This window comes from Phoca vitulina, unplaced genomic scaffold (genome assembly GCF_004348235.1).
Source record: "Phoca vitulina isolate PV1807 unplaced genomic scaffold, GSC_HSeal_1.0 scaffold4, whole genome shotgun sequence".
Taxonomy (NCBI): domain Eukaryota; kingdom Metazoa; phylum Chordata; class Mammalia; order Carnivora; family Phocidae; genus Phoca; species Phoca vitulina.
The window spans coordinates 68,031,783-68,046,883 of NW_022589707.1; the positions used below are offsets into that span (position 1 = coordinate 68,031,783).

The following is a 15,101-nucleotide window of genomic DNA, read 5'->3' on the forward strand; positions in this document are numbered from 1 at the left end:
CTGAGGCGCGGGCTCTCAGCTCGGGGTTGCCATAAACCGTGATCCGCAGCACAGTCGGGCCACTGCTCTTCCAGCAGGGACCCAAAAAGCAGCAGATCCGGGGAGACTCCCCTTCCTCCCCTGGGAGGAGCGGCTCGGGAGCGCACCACAGGGATCTGCTGGATTTGGAGACTCCACACGGGGTCGGGTGCCAGAGATAGAAATGCTCAGTCACAGGCCGGGTGAACACGGAGTGCGGCCGGAGACCGGGGAGATGGGGGTGACTGACCGCTTTTCTCTGGGGGCTCACTGAGGAGTGGGGCCCCGAGTTCTCGGCTCCTCCGAGGTGGAGATCGGGAGGCCGCCATTTTCACTTTCCGCCTCCAAAGCTGTACGGAAAGCTTGCAGGGAACAAAAGCTCCCAAGAGCAAACCCGAGCAGATTACTTAGCCCGGACCGGGCAAGGGCGGGCAATTCCGCCTCCAGCAAAGACATTTGGGAACCACGGCAACAGGCCCCTCTCCCAGAAGATCAGCGAGAACAGCCAGCCAAGACCAAGTTTACCGATCAATGAGAACGGCAGAACTCCAGTGCTAGGGGAATACTGCACATAGAATCCATGGCTTTTTTACCATGATTCTGTAGTCTTTCAAAGCTAATTTTTTTTTTAACTGTATTTTTTTTTTTTTGAATTTTTCTTTTTCCCTTTTTCAACCAACATCTTATTAATCCCTTTTTTAAAAAACATTTTTATTTTTCATTTTTAGAGTCATATTCTATCCCTTCATAGTAGTTACCCATATTTTTGGCATATATATATAAGTTGTTCTCTCTTTAAAATTTTGAGATAGTTTCTTCTAACAGATCAAAATATACCCTAAATCTCTAGTGTATGGTTTTTTTCTACTCCCCTGCCTGATCACATTCTCTCCCTTTCTTTTTCTTTTTTTTTAAATCCTCTTCTTTCTTTTTTCAAAGAACTTATCAATTCCTTTTATAAAATTTTTTATAATTTCCATCTTTTTTTTTTTTTTTAAAGATTTTATTTATTTGTTTGACAGAGAGAGAGACAGCGAGAGAGGGAACACAAGCACGGGGAGTGGGAGAGGGAGAAGCAGGCCTCCCGCGGAGCAGGGAGCCCGATGCGGGGCTCGATCCCAGGACCCTGGGATCATGACCTGAGCCGAAGGCAGACGCTTAACGACTGAGCCACCCAGGTGCCCCTATAATTTCCATCTTTACAGTCATATTCCATCCCTTCATCGTATCAACCCTTATTTTTGTACATATATAAGTTTTTCTTTCTTTAAAATTTTGGGAGGCACTTTCTTCTAACAGACCAAAATACACCCAAAATCTAGTGTGTGCCACTGATCTATATACCAGCCTGATCATATTTGATCATATTCTGTTTTTTGTTTTGTTCTGTTTTTGTTTTTATCTTTATCTTTTTCTTTTTCTTTTTTCTCTCTTTCCCTTTCTTTTCCCCCTGCTTCAGGTCTTTTCTGATTTGTTTAGAGGATATTGTCTGGGGACGTTGTTACCCTGTTAGCATTTTGTTCTCTCATTAATCTATTCTCCTCTGGACAAAATGACAAGATGGAAAAAATCACCTCAACAAAAAGAACAAGAGGTAGTACTGACTGCCAGGGACCTACTCAATACGGACATTAGTACGATGCCGGATCTAGAGTTCAGAATCATTACTTTAAAGATACTAGCTGGGCTTGAAAAAAGCATGGAAGTTATTAGAGAAACCCTTTCTGGAGAAATAAAAGAACTAAAATCTAACCAAGTCGAAATCAAAAAGGCTATTAATGAGGTGCAATCAAATATGGGGGCGCTAACTGCTAGGATAAATGAGGCAGAAGAGAGAATCAGTGAGATAGAAGACCAAATGATGGAAAATAAAGAAGCTGACAAAAAGATAAACAAATACTGGATCACGAGGGCAGAATTCGAGAGATAAGCGATACCATAAGACGAAGCAACATTAGAATAATTGGGATCCCAGAAGAAGAAGAAAGAGAGAGAGGGGCAGAAGGTATAATGGAGCAAATTATAGCAGAGAACTTCCCTAATTTGGGGAAGGAAACAGGCATCAAAATCCAGGAAGCACAGAGAACCCCTCTCAAAATCAATAAAAATAGGTCAACACCCCGACATCTAATAGTAAAACTTACGAGTCTCAGAGACAAAGTGAAAATCCTGAAAGCAGCTCAGGAGAAGAGATATGTAACCTACAATGGTAGAAACATTAGATTGGCAACAGACCTATCCACAGAGACCTGGCAGGCCAGAAAGGACTGGCAGGACATATTCAGAGCACTAAATGAGAAAAATATGCAGCCAAGAATACTATATCCAGCTAGGCTGTCATTGAAAATAGAAGGAGAGATAAAAAGCTTCCAGGACAAACAAAAACTAAAGGAATTTGCAAACACGAAACCAGCCCTACAAGAAATCTTGAAAGGGGTCCTCTAAGCAAAGAGAGAGCCTAAAAGCAACATAGACCAGAAAGGAACACAGACAATATACAGTAACAGTCACCGTATAGGCAATAACAATGGCACTAAATTCATATCTTTCAATAGTTACCCTGAATGTAAATGGGCTAAATGCTCCAATGAAAAGACACAGGCTATCAGATTGGATTAAAAAACAAGACCCATCGATACGCTGTCTGCAAGAGACTCATTTTAGACCCAAAGACACCCCCAGATTGAAAGTGAGGGGGTGGAAAACCATTTACCATGCTAATGGACACCAAAAGAAAGCTGAGGTGGCAATTCTTATATCAGACAAATTAGATTTTAAACCAAAGGCTGTAATAAGAGATGAGGAAGGACACTATATCCTACTTAAAGGGTCTATCCAACAAGAAGATCTAACAATTGTAAATATCTATGTCCCTAACATGGGAGCAGCCAATTATATAAGGCAATTAATAACAAAAGCAAAGAAACACATCGACAACAATACAAGAGTAGTGGGGGACTTTAACACCCCCCTCACTGAAATGGACAGATCGTCTAAGCAAAAGATCAACAAGGAAATAAAGACTTTAAATGACACACTGGACCAAATGGACTTCACAGACATATTCAGAACATTCCATCCCAAAGCAACGGAATACACATTCTTCTCTAGTGCCCATGGAATATTCTCCAGAATCGATCACATCCTAGGTCATAAATCAGGTCTCAACCAGTACCAAAAGATTGGGATCATTCCCTGCCTATTTTCAGACCACAATGCTTTGAAACTAGAACTCAATCACAAGAGGAAAGCTGGAAAGAACTCAAATACATGGAGGCTAAAGAGCATCCTACTAAAGAATGAATGGGTCAACCAGGAAATTAAAGAAGAATTAAAAAAATTCATGGAAACCAATGAAAATGAAAACACGACTATTCAAAATCTTTGGGATGCAGCAAAGGCAGTCCTAAGAGGAAAGTATATAGCAATACAAGCCTTTCTCAAGAAACAGGAAAGGTCTCAAGTACACAACCTAACCCTACTCCTAAAGGAACTGGAGAAAGAACAGCAAATAAAGCCTAAACCCAGCAGGAGAAGAGAAATAATAAAGATCAGAGCAGAAATCAATGAAATAGAAACTAAAAGAACAGTAGAACAGATCAACGAAACTAGGAGCTGGTTCTTTGAAAGAATTGACCAGATTGATAAACCCCTGGCCAGGCCTATCAAAAAGAAAAGAGAAATGACCCAAATCAACAAAATCATGAATGAAAGAGGAGAGATCACAACCAACACCAAAGAAATACAAACAATTATAAGAACATATTATGAGCAACTCTATGCCAGCAAATTAGATAATCTGGAAGAAATGGATGCATTCCTAGAGATGTATCAACTACCAAAACTGAACCAGGCAGAAATAGAAAACCTGAACAGACCTATAACCACTAAGGAAGTTGAAGCAGTCATCAAAAATCTCCCAAAAAACAAAAGCCCAGGGCCAGATGGTTTCCCAGGGGAATTCTACCAAACATTTAAAGAAGAATTAATACCTATTCTTCTGAAACTGTTCCAAAAAATAGAAATGGAAGGAAAACTTCCAAACTCATTTTATGAGGCCACCATTACCTTGATCCCCAAACCAGACAAAGACCCCATCAAAAAGGAGAATTACAGACCAATATCCCTGATGAACATGGATGCAAAAATTCTCACCAAAATACTAGCCAATAGGATCCAACAGTACATTAAAAGGATTATTCACCACGACCAAGTGGGATTTATCCCTGGGCTGCAAGGTTGGTTCAACATCCGCAAATCAATCAACGTGAAAGAATACATTAACAAAAGAAAGAACAAGAATCATATGATCCTCTCAATAGATGCAGAAAAAGCATTTGACAAAGTACAGCATCCTTTCTTGATCAAAACTCTTCAGAGTATAGGCATAGAGGGTACATACCTCAATATCATAAAAGCCATCTATGAAAAACTTACAGCGAATATCATTCTCAATGGGGAAAAACTGAGAGCTTTCCCCCTAAGGTCAGGAACACGGCAGGGATGCCCACTATCACCACTGCTATTCAACATAGTATTAGAAGTCCTAGCCACAGCAATCAGACAACAAAAAGAAATAAAAGGCATCCAAATCGGCAAAGAAGAAGTCAAACTCTCACTTTTTGCAGATGATATGATGCTTTATGTGGAAAACCCAAAAACTCCACCCCAAAACTGCTAGAACTCATACAGGAATTCAGTAAAGTGGCAGGATATAAAATCAATGCACAGAAGTCAGTGGCATTCCTATACACCAACAACAAGACAGAAGAAAGAGAAATTAAGGAGTCGATCCCATTTACAATTGCACCCAAAACCATAAGATACCTAGGAATAAATCTAACCAAAGAGGCAAAGGATCTGTACTCAGAAAACTATAAAATACTCATGAAAGAAATTGAGGAAGACACAAAGAAATGGAAAAACGTTCCATGCTCATGGATTGGAAGAACAAATATTGTGAAGATGTCAATGCTACCTAGAGCAATCTACACATTCAATGCAATCCCCATCAAAATACCATCCACTTTTTTCAAAGAAATGGAACAAATAATCCTAAAATTTGTATGGAACCAGAAAAGACCCCGAATAGCCAGAGGAATGTTGAAAAAGAAAATCAAAGCCGGCGGCATCACAATTCTGGACTTCCAGCTCTATTACAAAGCTATAATCATCAAGACAGTATGGTACTGGCACAAAAACAGACACATAGATCAATGGAACAGAATAGAGAGCCCAGAAATGGACCCTCAACTCTATGGTCAACTCATCTTTGACAAAGCAGGAAAGAATGTCCAATGGAATAACAACAGTCTCCTCAACAAATGGTGTTGGGAAAATTGGATAGCCACATGCAGAAGAATGAAACTGGACCATTTCCTTACACCACACACAAAAATAGACTCCAAATGGTTGAAAAACCTAAATGTGAGACAGGAGTCCATCAGAATCCTAAAGGAGAACACAGGCGGCAACCTCTTCGACCTCAGCCGCAGCAACTTCTTCCTAGAAACATCGCCAAAGGCAAGGGAAGCAAGGGCAAAAATGAACTATTGGGACTTCATCAAGATAGAAAGCTTTTGCAAAGCAAAGGAAACAGTCCACAAAACCAAAAGACAACTGACAGAATGGGAGAAGATATTTGCAAATGACATATCAGATAAACGGCTAGTATCCAAAATCTATAAAGAACTTATCAAACTCAACACCGAAAGAGCAAAGAATCCAATCAAGAAATGGGCAGAAGACTTGAACAGACATTTTTCCAAAGAAGACATCGAAATGGCTAACAGACACATGAAAAAGTGCTCAACATCGCTCGGCATCAGGGAAATCCAAATCAAAACCTCAATGAGATACCACCTCACACCAGTCACAATGGCTAAAATTAACAAGTCAGGAAATGACAGATGTTGGCAGGGATGCGGAGAAGGGGGAACCCTCCTACACTGTTGGTGGGAATGCAAGCTGGTGCAGCCACTCTGGGAAACAGTATGGAGGTTCCTCAAAAAGTTGAAAATAGAGCTACCATATGATCCAGCAATTGCACTACTGGGTATTTGCCCCAAAGATACAAAAGTAGGGATCCGAAAGGTTACATGCACCCCGATGTTTATAGCAGCAATGTCCACAATAGCCAAACTGTGGAAAGAGCCAAGATGTCCATCGACAGATGAATGGATAAAGAAGAGGTGGTATATATATACAATGGAATATTATGCAGCCATCAAAAGGAATGCGATCTTGCCATTTGCAACGACGTGGATGGAACTGGAGGGTATTATGCTGAGCGAAATAAGTCAAACAGAGAAAGACATGTATCATATGACCTCACTAATATGAGGAATTCTTAATCTTAGGAAACAAACTGAGGGTTGCTGGAGTGGAGAGTGGGGTCGGAGGGATGGGGTGACTGGGTGATGGACACTGGGGAGGGTATGTGCTCTGGTAAGCGCTGTGAATTGTGCAAGACTGTTGAATCTCAGATCTGTACCTCTGAAACAAATAATGCAATATATGTTAAGAAAAAAAAAAAGAAGAAGAAGATAGCAGGAGGGGAAGAATGAAGGGGGGACATCGGAGGGGTTGACGAACCATGAGAGACGATGGACTCTGAAAAACGGACTGAGGGTTCTAGAGGGGAGGGGGGTGGGAGGATGGGTTAGCCTGGTGATGGGTGTTGAGGAGGGCACGTTCTGCATGGAGCACTGGGTGTTATGCACAAACAATGAATCGTGGAACACTGCATCTAAAACTAATGATGTAATGTATGGGGATTAACATAACAATAAAAAAAAGAATGCCCTAGATGTGTGCTTTATCGTTTACAAAATATTTTCATATGTACTGTTTCATTTGATACACCCTAAGGTTGCCAGGTCAGGAAAACAGATAGACTCCTGCCTAGTTTGGCAAATGAAGAAATCAAAGCCTGGAGACTCTAGGAGAGTTGCCCGAAGACATATAGCCGGTTAGGGCTTATCCAGAATTTGGACCTTGGTCTTCTGACACTCATTTTGATATTTGTTTCCCCTATGCCTTGATGATGATCTAAACCAAAATGATTAGCTCTTAAATAAATATAATAGAATATATATTAAAATAAAATAAATAGAATATATTCTGGTCCCGTGGAACTTGTTCCATTGTTTCACCGAGCAAGTAAGATTAATTCTGTATTGTAAATCAAAAAGGATTTAAACTTCTAAAATGTTTTTAACACCCAGGACTCATAAGTTGACTTGTCACTTTAAAAGTTAATTAGCAAAAATAATACTACTAATAAAATTTAATTAGCTATGTTAGAAGAAAGATGTATGAAAAAAAATGTAATAAATACTACATAACTTGATGATTTTCCTTCACATCCCTCAGGTCTTCTTTTCTGTATTAATTGGGGCTTTCAGTATTGGACAGGCATCTCCAAGCATTGAAGCATTTGCAAACGCAAGAGGGGCAGCTTACGAAATTTTCAAGATAATTGATAACGTAAGTCTGGGCTAGTCGTTTATCCATGTAAAAGTTTTTCTTTTTCTTTTTTTTTTTCAGACATCATAAAGGCACATTTTTAATGTTGCTCAAAAGGAATCATGCTACTTAAAAGTTTGAGAAACATCAGTTCAAAGCATTACTAGAAGAAAAAAATGCATAACACCATTTTTAAAAATCCTTACACATGAGCCTCTTCCCATACTCATGTAAAAGTTTTTCTAATTAAAAGTAAATTCCTTTATCGCTTTATCCAACTCTCCACAAACGTCACTAAAAACAGCTCTTGTAACCTAGTCATCTTCTGAAATTTTATTCTGTTTAGAAACCAAGCATTGACAGCTATTCGAAGAATGGACATAAGCCAGATAATATTAAGGGAAATTTGGAATTCAGAAATGTTCACTTCAGTTACCCGTCTCGAAAAGAAGTTAAGGTACAAAGATACGTGATTAATCAGTGATTCAACCACGTATTGGATGAAGAGTTTCTGATACTTTATTTTAGTGATTTTTTTTTTAAATGTGTATGTAAACCTCGTTTTGACTTGAACTGTCAGTTCATAGTCCCAGGATCTGTGTATTGCCCTTATGTTTATTTCTCATTTGTCCTGTTAGATCTTGAAGGGCCTCAACCTGAAGGTTGAGAGTGGGCAGACGGTGGCGCTGGTTGGGAACAGCGGCTGTGGGAAGAGCACGACAGTGCAGCTGATGCAGAGGCTCTATGACCCCACGGACGGCATGGTGAGGTGGCTCTTGCTGACGGCGATGCTGCAGGAAGCAGCAGTCACCGAGGCACATCTCACATTCCAAATGGGCAATGCATGGAACTCATGCTTACTTTTTATTTCAGGTCTGTATTGATGGACAGGACATTAGGGCCATAAACGTAAGGCACCTTCGGGAAATTACTGGTGTGGTGAGTCAGGAACCTGTGTTGTTTGCCACCACGATAGCTGAAAACATACGCTATGGCCGCGAAAATGTCACCATGGAAGAGATCGAGAAAGCTGTCAAGGAAGCCAACGCCTATGACTTTATCATGAAACTACCTAATGTAAGTCCTTCTCGATCTTTGCCATGCTAGAGGTTCAAAGACTAGAATGCCGGCTTAATGCAGAAGTTAGGAATCTACTATGCATTAGAGGAGACTCCTAAGAAGAGAAATCACAATGACTTCAGATTTTGAAGCTCTAGCACCATCAACTCGTAGTAGGTATATTTGTAAAAATTGGGGTTGGTTATTGCTGAGTTTTAAGGAACTGGATCGTATTGCCTGTGGGTTGTTTGTGGGATTACTTCCCATCTTAAAATGTAGCTGACATAGCTTGTTGTTTTGCTAACCACCACCCCGCCCCCTTTATTTTCTGCGTTGTGTTGTAGAAATTTGACACCCTGGTTGGAGAGAGAGGGGCCCAGCTGAGTGGTGGACAGAAGCAGAGGATAGCCATCGCTCGGGCCCTGGTTCGCAACCCCAAGATCCTCCTGCTGGACGAGGCCACGTCAGCTCTGGACACTGAAAGCGAAGCAGTGGTTCAAGTGGCCCTGGATAAGGTCTGTGAGCCTCAGTTCAAACCAACCTAATTTGTAAGCATAAGGACATCCCACTGTTAATTCTTCTTGATATTATTTTTTAAAAAGGACATTTCTGATAGCTCTGAAAGTGATCCAGTCAAGCATCAAAATCACATCTCCAGTCCTCTTTGGATCTGTTCATTTAATTTCTATGTACTTCTGTTTGTTTTTTTTTTTAAATAGAAACAAATAAACTTTCACTGAAAGATACTTGCAAAATTTTTAAATTAAACGACGAGAAAGAGAGATTCAAATGAAAATTGGTCTTCGTTGTGATCTTGAAAACTTGGCTGTAGAGATAACCCTTTAGGCTTTCTGTTTTTGCTGTTGTCAACAAGAGGAAAATATAATGAAAGTTCACATTTTTTTTTTAAAGATTTTATTTATTTATTTGACAGAAAGACATAGCGAGAGAGGGAGCACAAGCAGGGGGAGTGGGAGAGGGAGAAGCAGGCTTCCCGCTGAGCAGAGAGGAAGGTTCACATTTAATTTCCAAGATGTTAAATACCCATTGAAGACCCTATGGGAAATGACAAAAACTTCTTGTCCTCAGGAAAGGGGAAGAGAATCGATGATGTGGGAAGCTTACCTGGTCCATGAAATGTCCTTGACTGTCAGCAGAGTCTGACCTTCCTGCAATCCTTGAGTTCATGTGTCTCATTCACCAAATCAGATTTGAGTGCTTACACTGTGCTAGGCACTGTTTGCTTGGTCTCTGGAATGTATTGATAACCAACCTAGTTCTGAGAGGACAAGGAATATGAAGACCTTTTTTTTTAAGTTTTTATTTAAATTCCAGTTCGTCAACATACAGTATAATATTAGTTTCAGGTGTACAATATAGTGATTCAACACTTCCATACATCACCTGGTGCTCATCACAAGTGTGCTCCTTAATCCCCGTCATCTACTTCACCCGTCCTCCCACCCATCTCCCCTCTGGTAACCATCAGTTAGTTCTCTGTAGTTAACAGTCTGTTTCTTGGTTTGCTTCCCTCTTTTTCTTTTCCCTCTGCTTATTTGTTTTGTTTCTTAAATTCCACATATGAGTGAAATCATACGGTATTTGTCTTTCTCTGACTGACTTATTTCACTTGGCATAATACACTCTAGCTCTACCCATGTCATTGCAAATGGCAAGATTTCATTCTTTTTATGGCTGAGTAATATTCTCTTGTATACATGTACCACCTCTTCTTTATCCATTCATCAGTTGCTGGACACTTGGGCTGTTTCCATACTTTGGCCATTGTAGATAATGCTGCTATAAACATTGGGTGGCATGTATCCCTTTGAATTAGTATTTTCGTATCCTTTGGGTCAGTACCTAGGAGTGCAATTGCTGGGTCATAGGGTAGCTCTATTTTTAACTTTTTGAGGAAGCTCCATACTGTTTTCCATAGTGGCTGCACCAGTTTGCATCCCAACCAGCAATGCACAAGGGTTCCTTTTGTCTACATCCTCACCAACACCTGTTGTTTCTTGTGTTTTTGATTTTAGCCATTCTGACAGGTGTGAGGTGATATCGCACTGTAGTTTTGTAATTCCCTGATGATGAGTGATGTTGAGCAGCTTTTCATGTGTCTATTGGTCATATGTATGTCTTCTTTGGAAAAATGTCTGTTCATGTCTTCTGCCCATCTTTTATTAGATTATTCATTTTTTGAGTAGTGAGTTTTATAATTTCTTTATATATTTTGGATACTAACTCTTTATCAGATATGTCATTTGCAAATATCTTCTCCCATTCAGTAAGTTGCCTTTTAGTTTTGTTGATTATTTCCTTCACTGTGCAGAAAGCTTTTAATTTTGATGAAGTCTCAATAGTTTATTTTTGCTTTTGTTTCCTTTGCCTGAGGAGACATATCTAGAAAGAAATTGCTACAGCTGATGTTAAAGAGGTTTACTACCTGTGTTTTCCTCTAGGATTTTTATGATTTCAAGTCTCACATTTAGGTATTTAATCCATTTTGAATTTATTTTTGTGTATGGTGTAAGAAAGTGGTCCAGTTTGATTCTTTTGTATGTTGCTATCCAGTTTTCCCAAAACCATTTGTTGGATATTGTCTTTCCCATGGGATATTCTTTCCTGCTTTGTCAAAGATTAATTGACCATATAGTTGTGGGTTCATTTCTGATTTGAATAAATACCTATTGAAGACCCTATGGGATCTTTTTGTTGAGGCTAGGACTTGCAGTACTATGTTGAACAATAGTGGTAAGAGTGGACATCCATGTCATGTTCCTGACCTTAGGGGAAAAGCTCTCAGTTTTTCCCCATTGATGATGATGTTAGCTGTGGGTCTTTCATATATGGCCTTTATGACGTTGAAGTATGTTCCCTCTAAACCTACTTTGTTCAGAGTTTTTTTCATGAATGGATGTTGTCCTTTGTCAGATGTTTTTCTGTGTCTATTGAAATAAAAGGAAAAGGTTCTTATCCTTTCTTTTGTTCATGTGGTGTATCATGTTGATTGGTTTGAGAATATTGAACAACCCTTGCAACCCAGGAATAAATCTCAATTAACCGTGGTGAATGATTTTTTTAATATATTGCTGGCTTTGGTTTGCTAGTATTTTATTGAGAAGTTTTGCATCCATGTTCATCAGGGATATTGGCCTGTAGTTCTCTTTTTTAGTGGAGTTTCTATCTGGTTTTAGTATCAGGGTAATGCTGGCTTCATAGAATGAATTTGGAAGTTTTCCTTCCTTTTCTATATTTTTGGAATAGTTTGAGAAGAATCAGTATTAACTCTTTTTTAAACGTTTGGTAGAAATCACCTCTGAAGCCATCTGGCCCTAGGCTTTTGTTGGTTGAGGTGTTTTGATTACTGATTTAATGTCTTTGCTGTTATGAGTCTGTTCAAGTTTTCTACTTCTTCCTGTTTCAGTTTTGGTAGTTTATATGTTTCTAGGAATTTATCCATTTCTTCCAGGTTGTCCAATTTGTTGGCATATAGTTTTTCATCGTATTCAATTATAATTGTATTTTTTTGGTGTTTGTTGTTATTTCTCTTCTGTCATTGGTGATTTTATTTATCTGGGTCCTTTCTCTTTTCTTTTTGATAAGTCTTTTTTTTTATAAATTTTTTTTTTTTTTTAAGATTTTTATTTATTTATTTGACAGAGAGAGAGAGTACAGGTACGCAGAGAGGCAGGCAGAGGGAGAGGGAGAAGCAGGCTCCCTACTGAGCAGGGAGCCCGATGCGGGACTCGATCCCAGGACCCTGGGATCATGACCTGAGCTGAAGGCAGCCGCTTAACCGACTGAGCCACCCAGGCGCCCTTGATAAGTCTTGTTAGAGGTTTATCAATTATCAATTTTTTCAAAGAACCAGCTCCTGGTTTCATTGACCTTTTCTATTGGTTTTTTGTTTGTTTGTTTGTTTAGTTTCTATATCATTTATTTCTGCTCTAGTCTTTGTTATTTCCTTCCTTCTCTTGGCTCTAGGCTTCATTTGTTGTTCTTTTTCTAGCTCGTTTAGGTTATTTATTGAGATTTTTCTTGCTTCTTGAGGTAGGCCTGTATTGCTATATACTTCCCTCTTGAGACTGCTTTTACTGTATCCCGGTATCCAGACTGTTTTGTTTTCATTTTCATTTGTTTCCATGAATTTTTTTTATTTCTTCTTTGATTTCCTGGTTGACCCATTCATTCTTTAGTAGCATGTTGTTTAACCTCCATGTATTTGTGGTCTTTCCAAATGTTTTTCTTGTGGTTGATTACTAGTTTCATTATGCATGCTCAGAAAAGGTGTATGGTATGATTTCAGTCTTTTTGTATTTGTTGAGGCCTGTTTTGTTGCCCAATATGTGATCTAGTCTGGAGAATATCCCATGTGCACTTGAAAAGAATATGTATTCTGCTGTTCTAGGATGGAATGTTCTGAATACATCTGTTAACTCCATCTGGTCCAGAACGTCATTCAAAGCTATTGTTTCCTTGTTGATTTTCTGCTTACATGATCTGTCCATTGATGTGAGGTGTTAAATTTCCCCTACTATTATTGTATTATCAATTAGTACCTTTATGTTTTTAATTTTTTTATATATTTGGGTGCTCCCTTGTTGGGTACATAGATATTTATAGTTGTTATATCTTTTTGTTGGAATGTCTTTATGATTATATAATGCCCTTCTTTGTCTCTTTTTATATTCTTTGTTTTAAAGTCTAGTTTATCCAATATAAGTATTGCTACTCTGGCTTTCTTTTGACATCCATTTGCATGATAAATGTTTCTCCATCCCCTCACTTTCTTTTTTTTTTTTTTTTAAGATTTTATTTATTTATTTGACAGAGAGAGACACAGCAAGAGAGGGAACACAAGCAGGGGGAGTGGGAGAGGGAGAAGCAGGCCTCCCGCATAGCAGGGAGCCCGATGCGGGGCTCGATCCCAGGACTTTGGGATCATGACCTGAGCCGAAGGCAGACGCTTAACGACTGAGCCACCCAGGCGCCCCCATCCCCTCACTTTCAATCTGTAGGTGTCTTTAGGTCTAAAATGAGCCTCTTGTAGGCAGCATAAAGATGGGTCTTGTATTTTTATCCATTCTGATACCCTATGTCTTTTGATTGAGCATTTAGTCCATTTACATTCAAAGTAATTATTGATAGGTATGTATTTTCATTTTATTACTTGCTTTGTCATTGTTTGTAGAGATTTTCTCTGATCCTTTCTTGTCTTTGTTACTCTTGGTCTCTCCTTTACATTCAAAGAGTCCCCTTTAATATTTCTTGCAGGGCTGGTTTAGTGGTCACAAACTCCATTAGTTTTTATTTGTCTGGGATATTTTTTAACATTCCTTCTATTCTGAATGGTAGCCTTGCTGGATAGAGTATTTTTGGTTGCAGATTTTTCCCATTCGGCACCTTGAATATATAATGCCACTCCCTTCTGGCTTGCCAAGTTTTTGTTGAGAGATCTCCAGCTAGCCTTACGGGTCTTCCCTTGTAAGTTAAGGACTTCTTTTGTCTTGCTGCTTTTAAGATGTCTTTTTAAATCACTATATTTTGCAAATTTAATTAAAATATGTCTTTGTGTTGGCCTGCTTTTGTTGATTTTGATGGGAATTCTCTCTTCCTTCTGGATCTAGACATCTGTTTCCTTCCCCAGATAAGGGAAGTTTACTGCATTGTTTCTTGAAATAAATTTTCTGCCCCCTTTTCTCTCTCTCCTTCTTCTAGGTCTCCTATAATATGAATGTTATTACGTTTGATGGAGTCACTGAGTTCTCTCAGTTTATTCTCATGTTCCATAATTCTTCTTTCTCTCTTTTGTTCAGCTTCATTATTTTCCATTATTTTGTCTTTTAGATCACTAATTCATTCCTCTGCTTTTCCCAGTCTGCTGTTCATTGCATCAAACCTGTTTCCAATCTTGTTTATTTCATTCTTCATCTCTAATTCTTTTTTAACTCCCTTATCTTTGTGGTAAGGGTCTCCTTGGTGTCTTCTATTCTTTTCTCAAGCCCAGTGAGTATCCTTATGATTATTGCTTTAAATTCTCCATCAGGCATGTTACTTATATCTGTTTTGCTTAGTTCTCTGGCCGTAGCCTTGACTTGTTCTTTCATTTCAGATAAATTCCTCCATCTTGGCATTTTGTCTAAGTCTCTGCCTTCTTCCCTGTGCTACAAAAGCCATTTATGTCTCCTGCTTCTGGAAAATAATGGCTTTATGAAGAAGAGGTCATGTAGTGTCTATGGCCTGGCACTTCAGCGAGTGTCTCTGGTGTGTGCTGCATGCGCTCTGCTGTTGTGTTTTGGCTGCTCTTTCCTTCAGGCCAGTCATTTGCAGAGGCTCTCCTTGCCTGCTGTAGGCAGTATTTGGCCCCTGGCCTGAATGTGGTGAGTTTTAACTAGGTGTGCTCTGGTCTGCTTGTGAAATGAGACTTGACACCAACTCCACCAGAACTGAGGCCCAGTAGAACTCTCTGGTGGGGAGACATGGAGTGGGCAGGGGTTTGTGCTGGGCTTCTGGAGGAGGGGCTTACCATGCTCCAACTGAGGCAAGCCTGACTT

At 39.4% G+C, this 15,101-nt stretch overlaps 1 protein-coding gene across 1 annotated transcript in view; it reads left to right on the forward strand.

Moving 5' to 3' along the window:
- Positions 1–15,101, forward strand: part of ABCB1 (ATP binding cassette subfamily B member 1) — a 125,883-nt gene that overhangs the window by 66,601 nt on the left and 44,181 nt on the right. The window contains exons 10-14 of the mRNA XM_032402254.1: positions 7,393–7,506; positions 7,832–7,942; positions 8,124–8,249; positions 8,359–8,562; positions 8,889–9,059. Of these exons, the coding sequence (XP_032258145.1) occupies positions 7,393–7,506; positions 7,832–7,942; positions 8,124–8,249; positions 8,359–8,562; positions 8,889–9,059 (726 nt within the window). The remainder of the gene's footprint in view (positions 1–7,392; positions 7,507–7,831; positions 7,943–8,123; positions 8,250–8,358; positions 8,563–8,888; positions 9,060–15,101) is intronic.